The sequence below is a fragment of the Xiphias gladius genome, chromosome 22 (genome assembly GCF_016859285.1).
Source record: "Xiphias gladius isolate SHS-SW01 ecotype Sanya breed wild chromosome 22, ASM1685928v1, whole genome shotgun sequence".
Classification (NCBI taxonomy): domain Eukaryota; kingdom Metazoa; phylum Chordata; class Actinopteri; order Istiophoriformes; family Xiphiidae; genus Xiphias; species Xiphias gladius.
The window spans coordinates 15,348,627-15,361,420 of record NC_053421.1 but is presented as its reverse complement, the minus strand read 5'-3'; the positions used below and the strand labels follow the sequence as shown (position 1 = coordinate 15,361,420).

The 12,794-nt window shown below is 39.6% G+C and overlaps 1 protein-coding gene across 1 annotated transcript in view; it reads left to right on the top strand.

The window, feature by feature from the left end:
* The first annotated feature begins 5,406 nt into the window (after nt 1-5,406).
* creb5b (cAMP responsive element binding protein 5b) overlaps nt 5,407-12,794 on the top strand; it is a 40,553-nt gene continuing 33,165 nt past the window's right edge. The window contains exons 1-2 of the mRNA XM_040116731.1: nt 5,407-5,442; nt 12,635-12,712. Coding sequence (XP_039972665.1) covers nt 12,659-12,712 — 54 coding nt within the window. The 5' untranslated portion in view covers nt 5,407-5,442; nt 12,635-12,658. The remainder of the gene's footprint in view (nt 5,443-12,634; nt 12,713-12,794) is intronic.

Below are 12,794 nucleotides of genomic sequence, written 5' to 3'. Positions count from 1 at the left end.
TCTCCCTTGGTAAAATCCTCAACTAGAGTAGTGGACAATAAATGAATGACAACAATATTTGAGCAGAAAATATACAGTGTGTTATATTATGATTCATGGTAATAATGAAATAGACCATTAAAATTTCAGCTAAGGCACAGTTTTCTCACGAAAAAAACTCACGTAACTCTGAAGTAGTTATTTTTAAGCTTCACTTGTAAAATTTTGTAATTTCGTCTAACTTGACGCATGTAGTTTGTGTACAGGTGGCAGGGTGGAGGAATAAGAGGGACTAGCATTAACTAATTCATTTGACTTTCACTGTTTAATTTGCCTCCCATGTCTTTCCTTCTCGCATGGTGTGTACTGCTATACAAACTCTAAGTGTTTTTGTTATCCTGTCTAAATCTGGCTTTGTGTCCACTTCTTCGACCTAATAATTATTTGATCAAAGAATTTATATATATATATATATACACACACACACACACACACACACACACACACACACACACACACACACACACACACACACACACACACACCAATAATTATTTTTAGTTGCTGCATGTTAGTAGCATGGACCCCACTCTGGATCAACAGCATCTGGTGGCCACAGTGTGGCAGTGTTGGTCAGGATATAAATATACAATAAGCCATGTTCTTTGTGTTCAGTAATTTAAGGGTCTGGTATGACTATCCCAAACTTTATCAAGAACGTGTTTGCATACACGATGCTATTAAGTACTCAAAGAGAGCAGTGTCAAACATATTTGAAATACACAATCCGTCAATGTTCTTTCTGATGTTTCTACATGGGTTTAGAATCATCAAGATCATCATTTGTTGCAAGGTAATTTTATTCATTCAGTTGTTTGAGATAGAGACAGTCTAGAAAAGACCACAGGTTGACATTTTAATGTATTAGGGGCTCTCGCACATAAAAATTGGATGATTTTCTATGGGTTCAGTTATGTATAGAATAAATTTTCAATTTTAAGGCTCACAGAAAGTAAACAACTGTGATATGTCTGTGGAGTTTTTACTCAAAATGCTCTTCAGAGCAAAATATATGAAAGATTGTGTGTCTTGTTATTTACAAAGTCTGTCTTTGATTTCTTTTTCACCTGTTTTCAGTGGAAGAGATGGAGGGATGCCATCACTTGCAATTCAAAAATGGATCTCTGCACATGTAAGAATACATATCACTAGTATGTAGAAAGTGAGCATTAATCTTGTGTGCATGTATGGAAATGTAAAATCTCGTTTTAGAGGTGCAGATCTGCTGCACATTGTCCAGAAATTCGGTTTGAAAAAACAAAATTACAGTAATATGATTTACTAACTTTTCTCCAGTTGCCTCCTTTTTTTACATTTATTGGCACAGCAATAACTTTGAGTTTGTGCCTGGTGATGGTGTAATGGGTCATCACTGGGCCGAGCCCATTTCCAGATCAAGCTACGGAGTGATGGTAAAAACTGTTTTTCCAGTTATGCTTGAAAACACAGTGGGATATTACTTTGAAAGCATTACATCACGCACAACTGCTCATATGAGGAAGCTGATGGCTTTTTGTTTGAAATGCTGCGTTGCCTATCCTCACTTAATTATGGATGGTTGTGCTTGATGAGCATAGCCAAAACTAATCATTACTGTTCAATATGTTACAGCCCATAAATGTAGATGAGGTAATAGATGCACTTGTGATTATCTGCACAACAGATTTAGTGAATAGGTTGTTTAACATTAATGTGGAAACAGATGCAGGGAAAGTCACATTTCACAGCTGCCAGTAAGTGACCCAACACTCTTGCCCTCTGTGAACTAGCCAACGAGTTTGAGCTAACAAAAAACATAATTTGCTCGCTGTTGGATAGTGACACACACTCGCACATACTACAGTAAAGAGAGGCATCTGAATGCTTCGGACTTCTACAGTTTCACACCCAGCAGAAACTTACTCCAGATTATTGAATCAAAATATCCTGAAAGGTTGGGTTTTGCAAGCCCAGGTAAATTATAAAGGAAGGAATAACACAATGGCAATACCGCTTGACATATTTACAAAAATATTCTCCATACAATGTTGTAATATACACTCTAAACATGAAATGTTAAAAAATGAAAGGTATAAAGTTATTGTTATTATCATCCATTTATATGACACTTTTCAAAACCCAGCCACATAACATTTATAAATGTTAGGTTTTACAAATTTGCTTAATAATCCAGTTTGAGCACTTACAGAAACCCGACTCAGATGTCAAAAGAGTGATGTACTTACCCATGAATACTGAGCAACGACAGCATCATCCTACACTGTTATAAATCTCAAGAGCCATTACACAGGCTGCACCATTCACAAGCCACCTAATGTAAATGTTACAGGGTTGAGTGTTTGGATGCGGGAATGTCACTGGGGTTATCTCCTGGGAACCTCCCAGAACATATGTTTTGTTGGATTAGGCTCTCAGTTCCATCATATTGCACAACAGTGATGGTCCCAGGACCCAAGTGCCCCTAGTCCTCACCAGCAATGTTCTTACCAATCTTTTCAGAAAGCTTTGGAGACACAAAAAAATTATAAGGTGAGGGTGTATCACAATAATCCTTTCCCTTCTGCCAAAGTAATCATGTCATTAGTAAACACTGTATCAGCTTACATGATATCAAAACTTTAAAAGATGATGGGTTACCTCTGCTATCTGAAAAGATTTGGTGGAAATCTAGAGGAATTTAATATAGAAAAATTAAAAATTATACTGGAACTTGGCCGGTGTTCTTTGGTAAAACAAACTTGATGGTCAGCCACTGTGAGTAATATATTCAATGGACTAAAATTTGATTCGAATTTTTGATTAACTCCTTTAAAAAAAAAAAAAAAAAAAACCTCAACTAAATGGGCAATTTGGAGAATTATAACTGTAGTTTGCAATGAGCAAGCAAATTAATCTTAAGCACTGCATGTACCACTTGCCAGACAGCTACAGCTAATAGATCATTCTAGCATTTAATATGAATATCCTTTTAAGAAACTTTGCTCAGTGTCTGCTGTGTTTTTCCGCTCGAGCTGGTATGAAACGTTACACTTTGGATAAGTAAAGATAGCTGTTAGAAGAGAAGAAAGCTGGAAACTGAGTGTACAATCAGTTTAAACTTTTTTGTCTTGCTGAGGCGTTGTAATGTGGAGTGCCAGGCAGTAATACTGACAGCCCAACAAATCTATCCCTGCAGGCCCAGTCATCTCTGCTTAAAGTATGGAGAGCAAGAAAAAGTGTTTTACAGTAATAGTTTTCCATCTGTGATTCTTGTATAAAGTAAAATATTTTGTTTACAATTTGAAAGCCTGAAGGACACTTCTGTTATTTAGCCTCCTTCGCCTTTTGCACCTGCTGCAACCAAGCATCCTCAGAGGTGCCAAACTTCCCAAGGTGATCTTACTCAAAAGCATTGCACAAAGGCATAATAATAAAAGGTTTAGTATAATATAGATCAAATCTACTTTAGTGTGGGTCACTGACCCAAACTGTATCGGCTCTTTCCAACCTTAATAGTCTGCTCCTCTGGGAGCATAATGTTTGGATTGGTTGGGAAATATATTGGCAATAAAGAGACAAAAGGATGTCATAAACGTTGATTAAAGCTCTGGTTAAAAGACAGAGGCGGAGAAGCTCTGAGTTATGAGGGCTTTTCAGACTGCGTTATTGTTTCAGTGACAGAGCTCTTAGTGTGTCTAGTGGAGTGGCCGCAGGCGAGTGGTAAACATTTCTTAATGTGTGAGGAGTCATTAATCCCTGGAGCTGAGGATGGCTTCACTACCAGTGTCTGTGGCCCAAGAAGTCACAGCCAGTTGGCACCAGCAGGTCACCCTGCGCTCCAACATAAATGCTTTGTACTCCAAAGCTGTTTAAATCTCTTCTAATGTGCTGTAGCTAAGGCAATCATTCCAGATAAGGCAGTGTGGAACAACTATGTGTTTTGCATGTTCGATTCAATTGTAAGTGAGGCTGTTAATGATGCATTTACGGTCTGCCAGGTTATGGCTCATTTGTGAAAGGCAGTTCTTACATATAGGAAAAAAGTAGAAATACGTATGATTCGATTATCGGAAACGAGCTGTTCAGGCTTTGACCGTGAAGTCTCATAGTAATACATAGCTTTGATGCTTAGAAATATGAAAACTGTCACAAGGCTGGACTACCAACTGGGCGAAGTGGAACAATGCTCAGAACCCCAGAACATAAAGGGCCCCCAAAAGCTCCAGGCTTACTGTTTTGTACTACTTTAATCGAAATGATTAATTAAATGATAGGTGGGTCCTGGTATATTTTATAGTCTTGAGGCACTGCCTGAAGAGGGTCCTTGCGTCAAAATCTAGCTGTAAGACCTTCATTATTTCAGGTCTGTGCTTACAGGTTACATATTTCAGAACGCCCCACTCTGCAAATCTGAGGCCTGGTATTAATTCAGCTTAAAAAAACCTGTAAACATTTTATAGGAGGAATAGATGGTTAATAGGGGCCCAGCAGCTCATTTTGCCATGACTGTCACTGCATGATAGACAGCCACCTGAACCCTGTGGACACATAGTCATCACGTCTTCATACTGCATAAAACGCCGTCACCAAATGAGCAACTTGCAGAAACCTCAGTAACCTCCGTCCGGCAAATACTGTATACTTTTATCTCTGCAGCTAATTAATCCAATAGGCCCTTTTCAGACATTTTGACCTTTTTGTCAGTAGGAAAAGCACAGGCGTAAATAATAAAATGAATGATGGCTGAATTCCATTTAGCTGCGTCAGTTTCAGGGTCCTGATATTGTGCATGCTGGCTTGTTGGCGCACTGAGCTGGACACTTTAATAGAGCAGAGCCTCGACTGATGCTTTTCCTACTGCTGTAAAAAAAAAAAAAAAAGAGACAATTTTAAAGGTAAGTTTTCCGAGTGGATCCTTTATTTACTGTTAGACACTTTATTATTAGTAGCAGTCAAATTGGCTATTGTAACTTTTCCACCATGCCGCTTGAAGTGTGGTACCGTACGTGTTAAGTGACGGAGTGTGCGATCGAATCCCTTCGCACTCAGCTGACTGATGTCACTCCGCTCAGAGGGCTCAGTTGGGAGGCGCAGTGCACGCAGCGCTTATTTGCATGCCTAATTGGCCCAGCGCTGGCGAGCCGGCGTTGCGCCACACCCGCTCCGGGTCCAGCCCTGCCCAGCCCATGCCTCTCTCTCTCCCTCTCGCTCTCTCTCTCTCTCTCTCTGGGCGTGCACGGGGCAGACTCCGCCCCTGCTAGCGCCGCCCCCGAGCGGACCGCAATGATTTAGAAGTTCAGGAATCCCACGTGACGTCACCCGGGGGGTGACGTTATGCTTCTCTAAATAGATCGTATTGTAATCTTTTCTCAGTCCAACGTGGTTTCTTCTGAGGGACTGCTTCACATTTTCTACACTTGTTTGGTAAGTTGAAAACCTTCTTACCGCCTCGGAGAGGACCGTGCATGCGCGTCGGCAGGTCTGTCGCGCTTGTTAGAGGCGCTTACTTTTTCTCCTCCTTTTTTTTTTTTTCGTGCAACAGCTCGTTTAGTTGTTCGCTTCAGCTGTCCTGCTCAAGATCGGGGTTTTTGGTTTTTTTTGGTCCCCCCCCCCCCCTCCCCTCCCCCGTTGTCGTTCTCATCTCAACTGTGGCTGCAGCAAAGAGAGATACCGTGTCATGTTAGTTTTGCGAGAGTAAGTGCATTGTCATCTCACTTCGCGCGTTGGCCTATCTGTTGACTGTTGTTGAAGTTCAACGCGTAGTCAAGTGCCGCTGCCGCTCGGTCTGTCAGGTAGCAGCGGAGTCGAGACTGCAGGAATTCATCTCGAGCCCCGACTGAGACCCACAGAGAGGGGTACTGCAGAGCAAGGCTTTTTTTTTCTTTCTTTCATTGCACTTCACACCAGTTGTTTGTTTTTTTTTGCACGTCTTCCAGATTTTCTATGAGCTCTTAAACCCCGAAGCTGGATCCCCGCATCATTGTCATGCCTGTCCCATCTCGGGATACGCAGAGCCGGCGTTCGTCCCCGGACTCGTGCTGCGGTTCACCAGCGGCCGTCGGGAAAATGATAGCTCGGTGGTTTCGCTGTCATGCCAGTTAAAAAAGAGAGGGCTGATGTCCCTGTTAGCATGAAATTTATGTTCTCCTTTTCTCCCGAGCAGCAGCACCGCGACTAACATTACGTCATTCTGCAGGCCAGTCGATATTTGATTAACCGCTGAGATGTTGAGGGTTACTTTGAGGAAGGTTGTGCTGACGAGGCGCGCTTTGTGGCTGCACGGCTTTGAAAAAAAAAAAAAAAAAAAAGATGTTTTAATCATCTGATTACTCTCCGCTGTCATTATGTTTATGTGACAACACTATCAATAACCACTTGTTTCCCATGCAGGCTGCTTTAAATTATTGTGGGGGCTTACAGGTTTTACCGTGTCCCTTTAATTGGCTGTGTTAAAAACACCTAATAAGGTATTTAACTTTGTTGATGATATTAATAATTCCGTTCATCTAATACAGACCGAGATGGACTTTGATTTTTAAAAATGCTTTTAAAAGCAGGACCTTATAACACTCCAATAGAATAAAGCAAAAACAACAGTTTAACACCATTTTTCACATTTGCCTCTTCTATGTTGCAAGACGCCTCACAAAACAGGCGTTTTTAAATTATCTTTTGAGAGTGAGAAGAGTTAACAACTTATGAATTCTCTTAGAAATAATTAACTAGTAATAATAAACCAGTTTTTCATTTGTGTCAAAATCTAACTTTTAGTAATATTCTACTGAAGTAAATTAACCAACTGGTCAAGGGAAATAATGCACAACATTAAAATATGAATAATTGCATAAATAAATACACAATAGCAAAGAATGTAAAATCACTCTACATTAAACTTACTGGATAACTTGTGTCATATAGTAATTCTGATGCAGATGTAATTCTTCCCGTATATTGCATAATGTTAGGCTTGATTGCAGTCCGGCGGCTCATTGCAGCAATGAAATGTGACCTACAGTGAGTTTATTTGTTGACGGTTGTTGCATTTGCTAATGGTGAAACATTCCTCTGGTAATGATTCTACTAATGTATGAAGGGGTCAAATGACAAGAATCGTAACACCAATCACAAAGTCTAATCCACAGTTTGGCCACAGAAGTCTCATTTCACCTTAAAGAGCAAAGCAAAGCAAAGCAAAGCAGAGCAAAGCAAAGCAAAGCAAAGCAAAGCAAAGCAAAGCAAAGCAGAACAAAACAAACAAAAACACTTTATGATTTTTTTTGTTCTGACTTGTACATTGATAATACAAATATATTCTGGGATTTCTTTTTTTTTTTTTTTTTTTTCCAACAGTGGTATAAAACGTTTTGTGAGTAGGAAAAATGCAAGTGTGACATAGCCCTCTGAGAGGGTACTTTTGTATTTGTTTTGAGTTTATATGTTGTGAAAGAGACCAGTAAAATGATAGTTATTGAGGTTCACATCACAGCAGTCTTTCTCTCACGCATTGAGTTCAAGAGCAGAGGTTTGGGGCAGACATTGTCAAAGAGGGCCATGTTCCTTGCCTCAGGGATCGCCGTGATCCTACCTTGAACTTGTGCTGTCAAAGGCCCGAGCTATGGGGAGCTGGAGATTTGAATTGCTGTGCATGTTTGTGCTTGCTTTAACCCCATATGCCTTTGCACCCCAACCCCTCTTTTCCTCACCATATTGTTTAAATTCTAATATGCGTTCTACCTGGAGAATTCCTCTCCAGCTCCTCTTGAAATCAAATGCCAGACCCTAATCCTTCCCCTGGCTCACATCGGGATATAGTTAATGTAAAGTGTAACCAAATTTCCTCTGCTAAACTAAAACATCTATATCAGATTTGAGCCAAGTGCCCCTTCCAAGGAAAGGACACTGCGTACTGATAATTTGAAGTGTGAAAGCTATTGGATAATGCACGGAGGCATTCACAGAATTAATGGTTAAGTTTTATGAGTCATATGGTTTGAATTTCCTGGTAAATGGGACGATATGATCAAGCTCCATTCGAGAAACAGGAACAAGAATTCAAAAGTTAAATTTTTGCATCCGTTTTAAAAGTCATTGATACTTTTTTTCTCACATTTTTCAATAATGCTTCCTAGTGATATCAGTTTTTCAGATCTACTGTTAAGTTTCCGATCAAAATGAATTGATTCCTAGTTCCTCAGGTGTTCAGGAGGAAAACCCAAAAACGAATGTGGCAACAAGTATTGTATAAACAGCCGAAAACTCAATGTTACTGCATTTAAGATAAAAATGTGGCCCAAAATGTTGATTCAAGACGTGAATAATCGTCAGCGTGTCTGTAGGTTTTTTGAAGCACTAGTTCTAATACTTGCCATCATCCTGGGCCCAGTTTGGGTTGAAGGTTAGGATCAGCAGTGCTAGTCATGTTTGTTGTGTCAGAGGAGACCAGGTGAGTTTTTAGGGGCCCAGTAGAAGAGATGGAGTGAACTGGTGACAGAAAGAGAGAGCAGGGCTCATTGCTCTCTGACAGAGAGACCCTGTCCAGACCCTGTTCTGCGGGCCCGGTCATGAAGTACAGCCTGTTAAGAAAACAGCACTGCTTAGCATAACACAATATTTGAGTGTTCTGACTGTGCTTGAGGAAACAGTCTGTACCCATGAAAAAGACACACATGTACACAGTGTATGAAGGTATTCATGCTAAACACGTGACATGTGGCACTGACTTGAATTTCAGATGCTTTGCAGTTTTTGTGAATCGATGATGGTGGCAGATAAAAGAGTTTTATAGATTGCATTGTTTTTGTGTAATTTATGAGAGCCATATCTTTCAGCAGTATCCGTGCTTTAAATGCTGTGGATGTTCCAGTCATCACCAAGAGCACACATGATAAACAAACAACACAAATAATGCTGATGATTAAATTTTTTTGTCTCTCAGCAGACCCCTTGGAACATTTTTTTTAAGCTGTGCTCCATCAGAAAAATTGTTTACTGTACACTTTCTCTCCAAGCGTTTTCATTTAGCTTTACTTTTAAGGCGGAATAGAATAGAGAGGCACTGTGTCTTTGTCCACCCTCCAGACACAATTCAAATAGAGTGTGAAGGCTTAATTCACTGATGTAGGTACAAAATGAGTGTCCTTAACTCTAGCTCATTCACATGCTCTTCTTGGTCCAAACCTCGCTACGGCCCTTCTCTATGGAGTTTGACTGTTCCTTACCGGTTTGCATGTCCCATTTCAAAAGGCCTGCATGTTAAGTATTAACAATCTCCCTGCTCGCCATGATAGCAGCACTTGCCTAAAGCTGAAGTTGGTCCCTGTGCCATCTTGTGTGCTGTGCTCCCTGGCAGGGATTAAGAAAAGACTCACTAAACAACTGTTAAATAAAACATCTGTCAGAAGGTGCTGGGCATCTGTAGCACTGGTATGTGGCGACTGCTCGGAGGTTGTTTGTTAGTGTTTGTCAGTTGTGAGGATAGTTTACACTGCATCGTACTGGACAATGATTAGACCTCCAAGTAAGAGACGTTCAGTGGAACAAAACTGAGCAGCCCCAAAGTATGATGTTAGATGTAAGGCCAAGGGCTTAAATCCAAGGAATGGTCAAATAATACTTTTTTCTACAGCTTACTTTGCTAAGTATAATCATTTTTCTTGTACAAAAACTTTTTCTTATTTAATTAAATAAGCTTAACACATCTGTGTTTAATTGTATCTTAAGACAAATATCCTAACAAGGTGCGCTTAAAGAAAATGCAGTATACAATTATTAACATAATAATTTTAATCAGGAAATAATTGTTTAGAGAATAAATAAGCGAAGAATCTGACTCCGTATTCAAAATGTACTGGGTGTCTATATGAGCTACAAATGCCTAAAAGCTTAGAACAACTTTTGATTTACTTACTCATTATTTAGAACAATTATGGTAGCTGTTTTAAAACTTTATGGTAAAGATATTTAAATGTAAGTGAGACATCATTAGTGCATCAAATGTAATGATTAATTAAAGTTCACATCAAAGCCTTTAAATGGTGTTTCATTGCTCTCAGTTCGATCTGGAAAAGCTCTTAAGATGCACCTGCTTTTTCTGTTGTTTTTTTTTCTGACATTTTGCCATGAATATAGTCGAGCTGTTTTTAATATATTTTTAAAATGAATGCAGAATATATATTTTTTGTGTTGTGTCTGATTTTATTTCTTTAAGTAAATGGAGGGACAGGATAATATTTACATAATTTGTAGGCCTTTAATTTTTATGTGTCTGTGGTTCAGTTTTATATTTTGAGCACAGGTATGAGGCACCCTTCTTTTCTGGGAAAGTTTGTCCTCTCTATCACTTTGAATTAATAAATCATCTAGAACAATAACTTAAATGTCACGTTTGACACGTTGCATGGCTATGGCTTCTGTACTGAACAATTTCTCCCAAATCACACATTTGGCAGTAGTTGCAGGTAAACAAATAAATTGTCCTCTTATTTGTAAACTTTAAAACTAACTCATGATTTTAAAATTGCTATTCTTTTTTTCAGAACAAATAACCTGCACCCTCTTCCTATCCCTCACGCAATGCTGCTCTGTCACCACTTCCTTTTCTTGTTCTCACTATGAGATGTATACCAACTGAACAGGTCGAAATTAAATCTTTAGCTGACTGCTGTACGACCAAAACTTGAAAATACTGTATGGTGTCGGCTCTCAAAAACTGGGGGTTGGATTTAAGTGCCTTCCATTTAAAGTTTATTTTGTCTTAATGCATAGGTAAATTAGTGAAAATGAATTTTTCACATCACTGCCAGAGAGTAGTTATTGTTGCCAGACCAGCAGCATGTGTGATAGACCAGATTGTGGTGAGAATAAACATCTGAAGAAACCTTGTTAAGGCTGTGGTTTAAGCAATTTGAAATTTCAGACATGGTTGGTATGTGTTCAAATATATTTATATATTTTTATATATATATATATATATATATAGGTGTGTGTGTATATATGTATGTATGTATGTATGTGTGTATGTGTATATATATATATATATACACAATTATAGTGTATATTATTTATCTATGTATGTGTGTGTGTGTGCGTGTGTGTGTGTGTGTGTTTGTATACAGAACGGATATACAGAAAGGTGACGCCCTTACTCTATATACTGTATACTTACTACTTTACAAAAGTGAGATAGTAAGATGTTGGGCCACTGCGAGCCACCAGAACAGCTGCAATGCACTTTGGTATTGATTCTACAAGTATCTGCAACGCTACTGGTGGGATGAACACCATTCTTCCAAAAGATATTCCCTCATTTGGTGTTTCGATGATGGTGGCGGAGAGCGCTGTGCAACACTCCAAAATCTCCCGTAGGTGTTCAATTGGGTTTAGATGGATGGGAGCACTGTCATCCCGGAAGAGACCACTCCCCTCAGGATAGAAATGTTTCATCATGAGATTAAGGTCATCACTCAGAACAACTTTGTATTGATTTGCAGTGACTAAGGGGACAAGTAGACCCAAACCATGCCAGGAAAATGCCCCCCATAGCATAACAGAGCCACCGGATCCCCTCACTGTTAGAGGTCAAGCATTCAGGCCTGTACCATTCTCTTGGTGTACACCACACAGGCACTTGCCCACTTGTGGAGAATGTGGTGAAGGATGACTTATCTGATCATATCACTTTTTTCCACATCTCTGTAGTCCAGTGCCTATGGTTTTTGCACAACTGAACTCTCAATTGTGAATTCATCTTTGTAATGAGGGGTTTATCCACTGCAACCCTGCTATAATATCCCTCTCTGTGTAACCGTCGATGGACTGCACTTGATGACACAGTCTGATCACGTCCTGCGTTGACATTCTCAGCCACCTGAGGAAGAGTTGCTCTTCTGTTTTCCTTGCACACTGCACTAATGCAAGAGCACACGGTCATCAAATGAGCGGTTAACCACAATTTCTGACCCTATTTTCTGATGTTTTTCCCATAGATCAAAATGCGGATGTCACTTTAGTCACTGTTCCTATTGAAAGACCAGCCAGCTGAGCTGTCTATGTGACTGAAGCTCCTGCCAACCGTGCCCCAAAAATAAACCCTCTTTCAAAGTCACTTAGATCTTTTCCTCTTGCCATTTTGATACAAAATCAGAATCAACTGGGCCTGCTCAGATTGGATTTTAACTGCCTAATTGTATCATGCAGTGTACCTGCATGGAAGCATCTGCATTGGTTATTTGTTCTGTTTCTCCGATCATTTATTTAGGTATGATTATGCATAATAAAAGCATAGTAATAAAAAATCAAATTATTTAAGCATGTTGGACTATTTAAATGCTTTCCTAATGCATGAAAGTTTTTGGTGAGGTTACTGAATCCACTGTTTCCAGACTTTAAAAAGCCAGAACCTTAGCCATGATATCATTGTAGTGGATCCTAGATTACTGTAGTGTGACAAAACAGGATGTTTATTTCTGAAAATAACCACATAGCTGGTTCAGGTGCAATGGCAAATTTATGTCTAGTGTATCAATGAGCGTATTTTTCCTATTGGATGCTGGCAGGGAAACCAAAGTCATTCACTTCCTCTCCTTGCTTTCTTATTTTGTCTTCTTTTTTTTTTCAGTTTTATGAGCAGTCGGCCAGAGTGATGAACTCAGACCAGGAAAGGCCGTTCGTGTGCAACGCTCCTGGCTGTTCTCAGGTGAGTGTGTTGAGACAAAACAACACAGTGTGTGTGCGTGTGTGTGTATGTCGGCCTGTAATATGAAGAGGTTTACAATGAG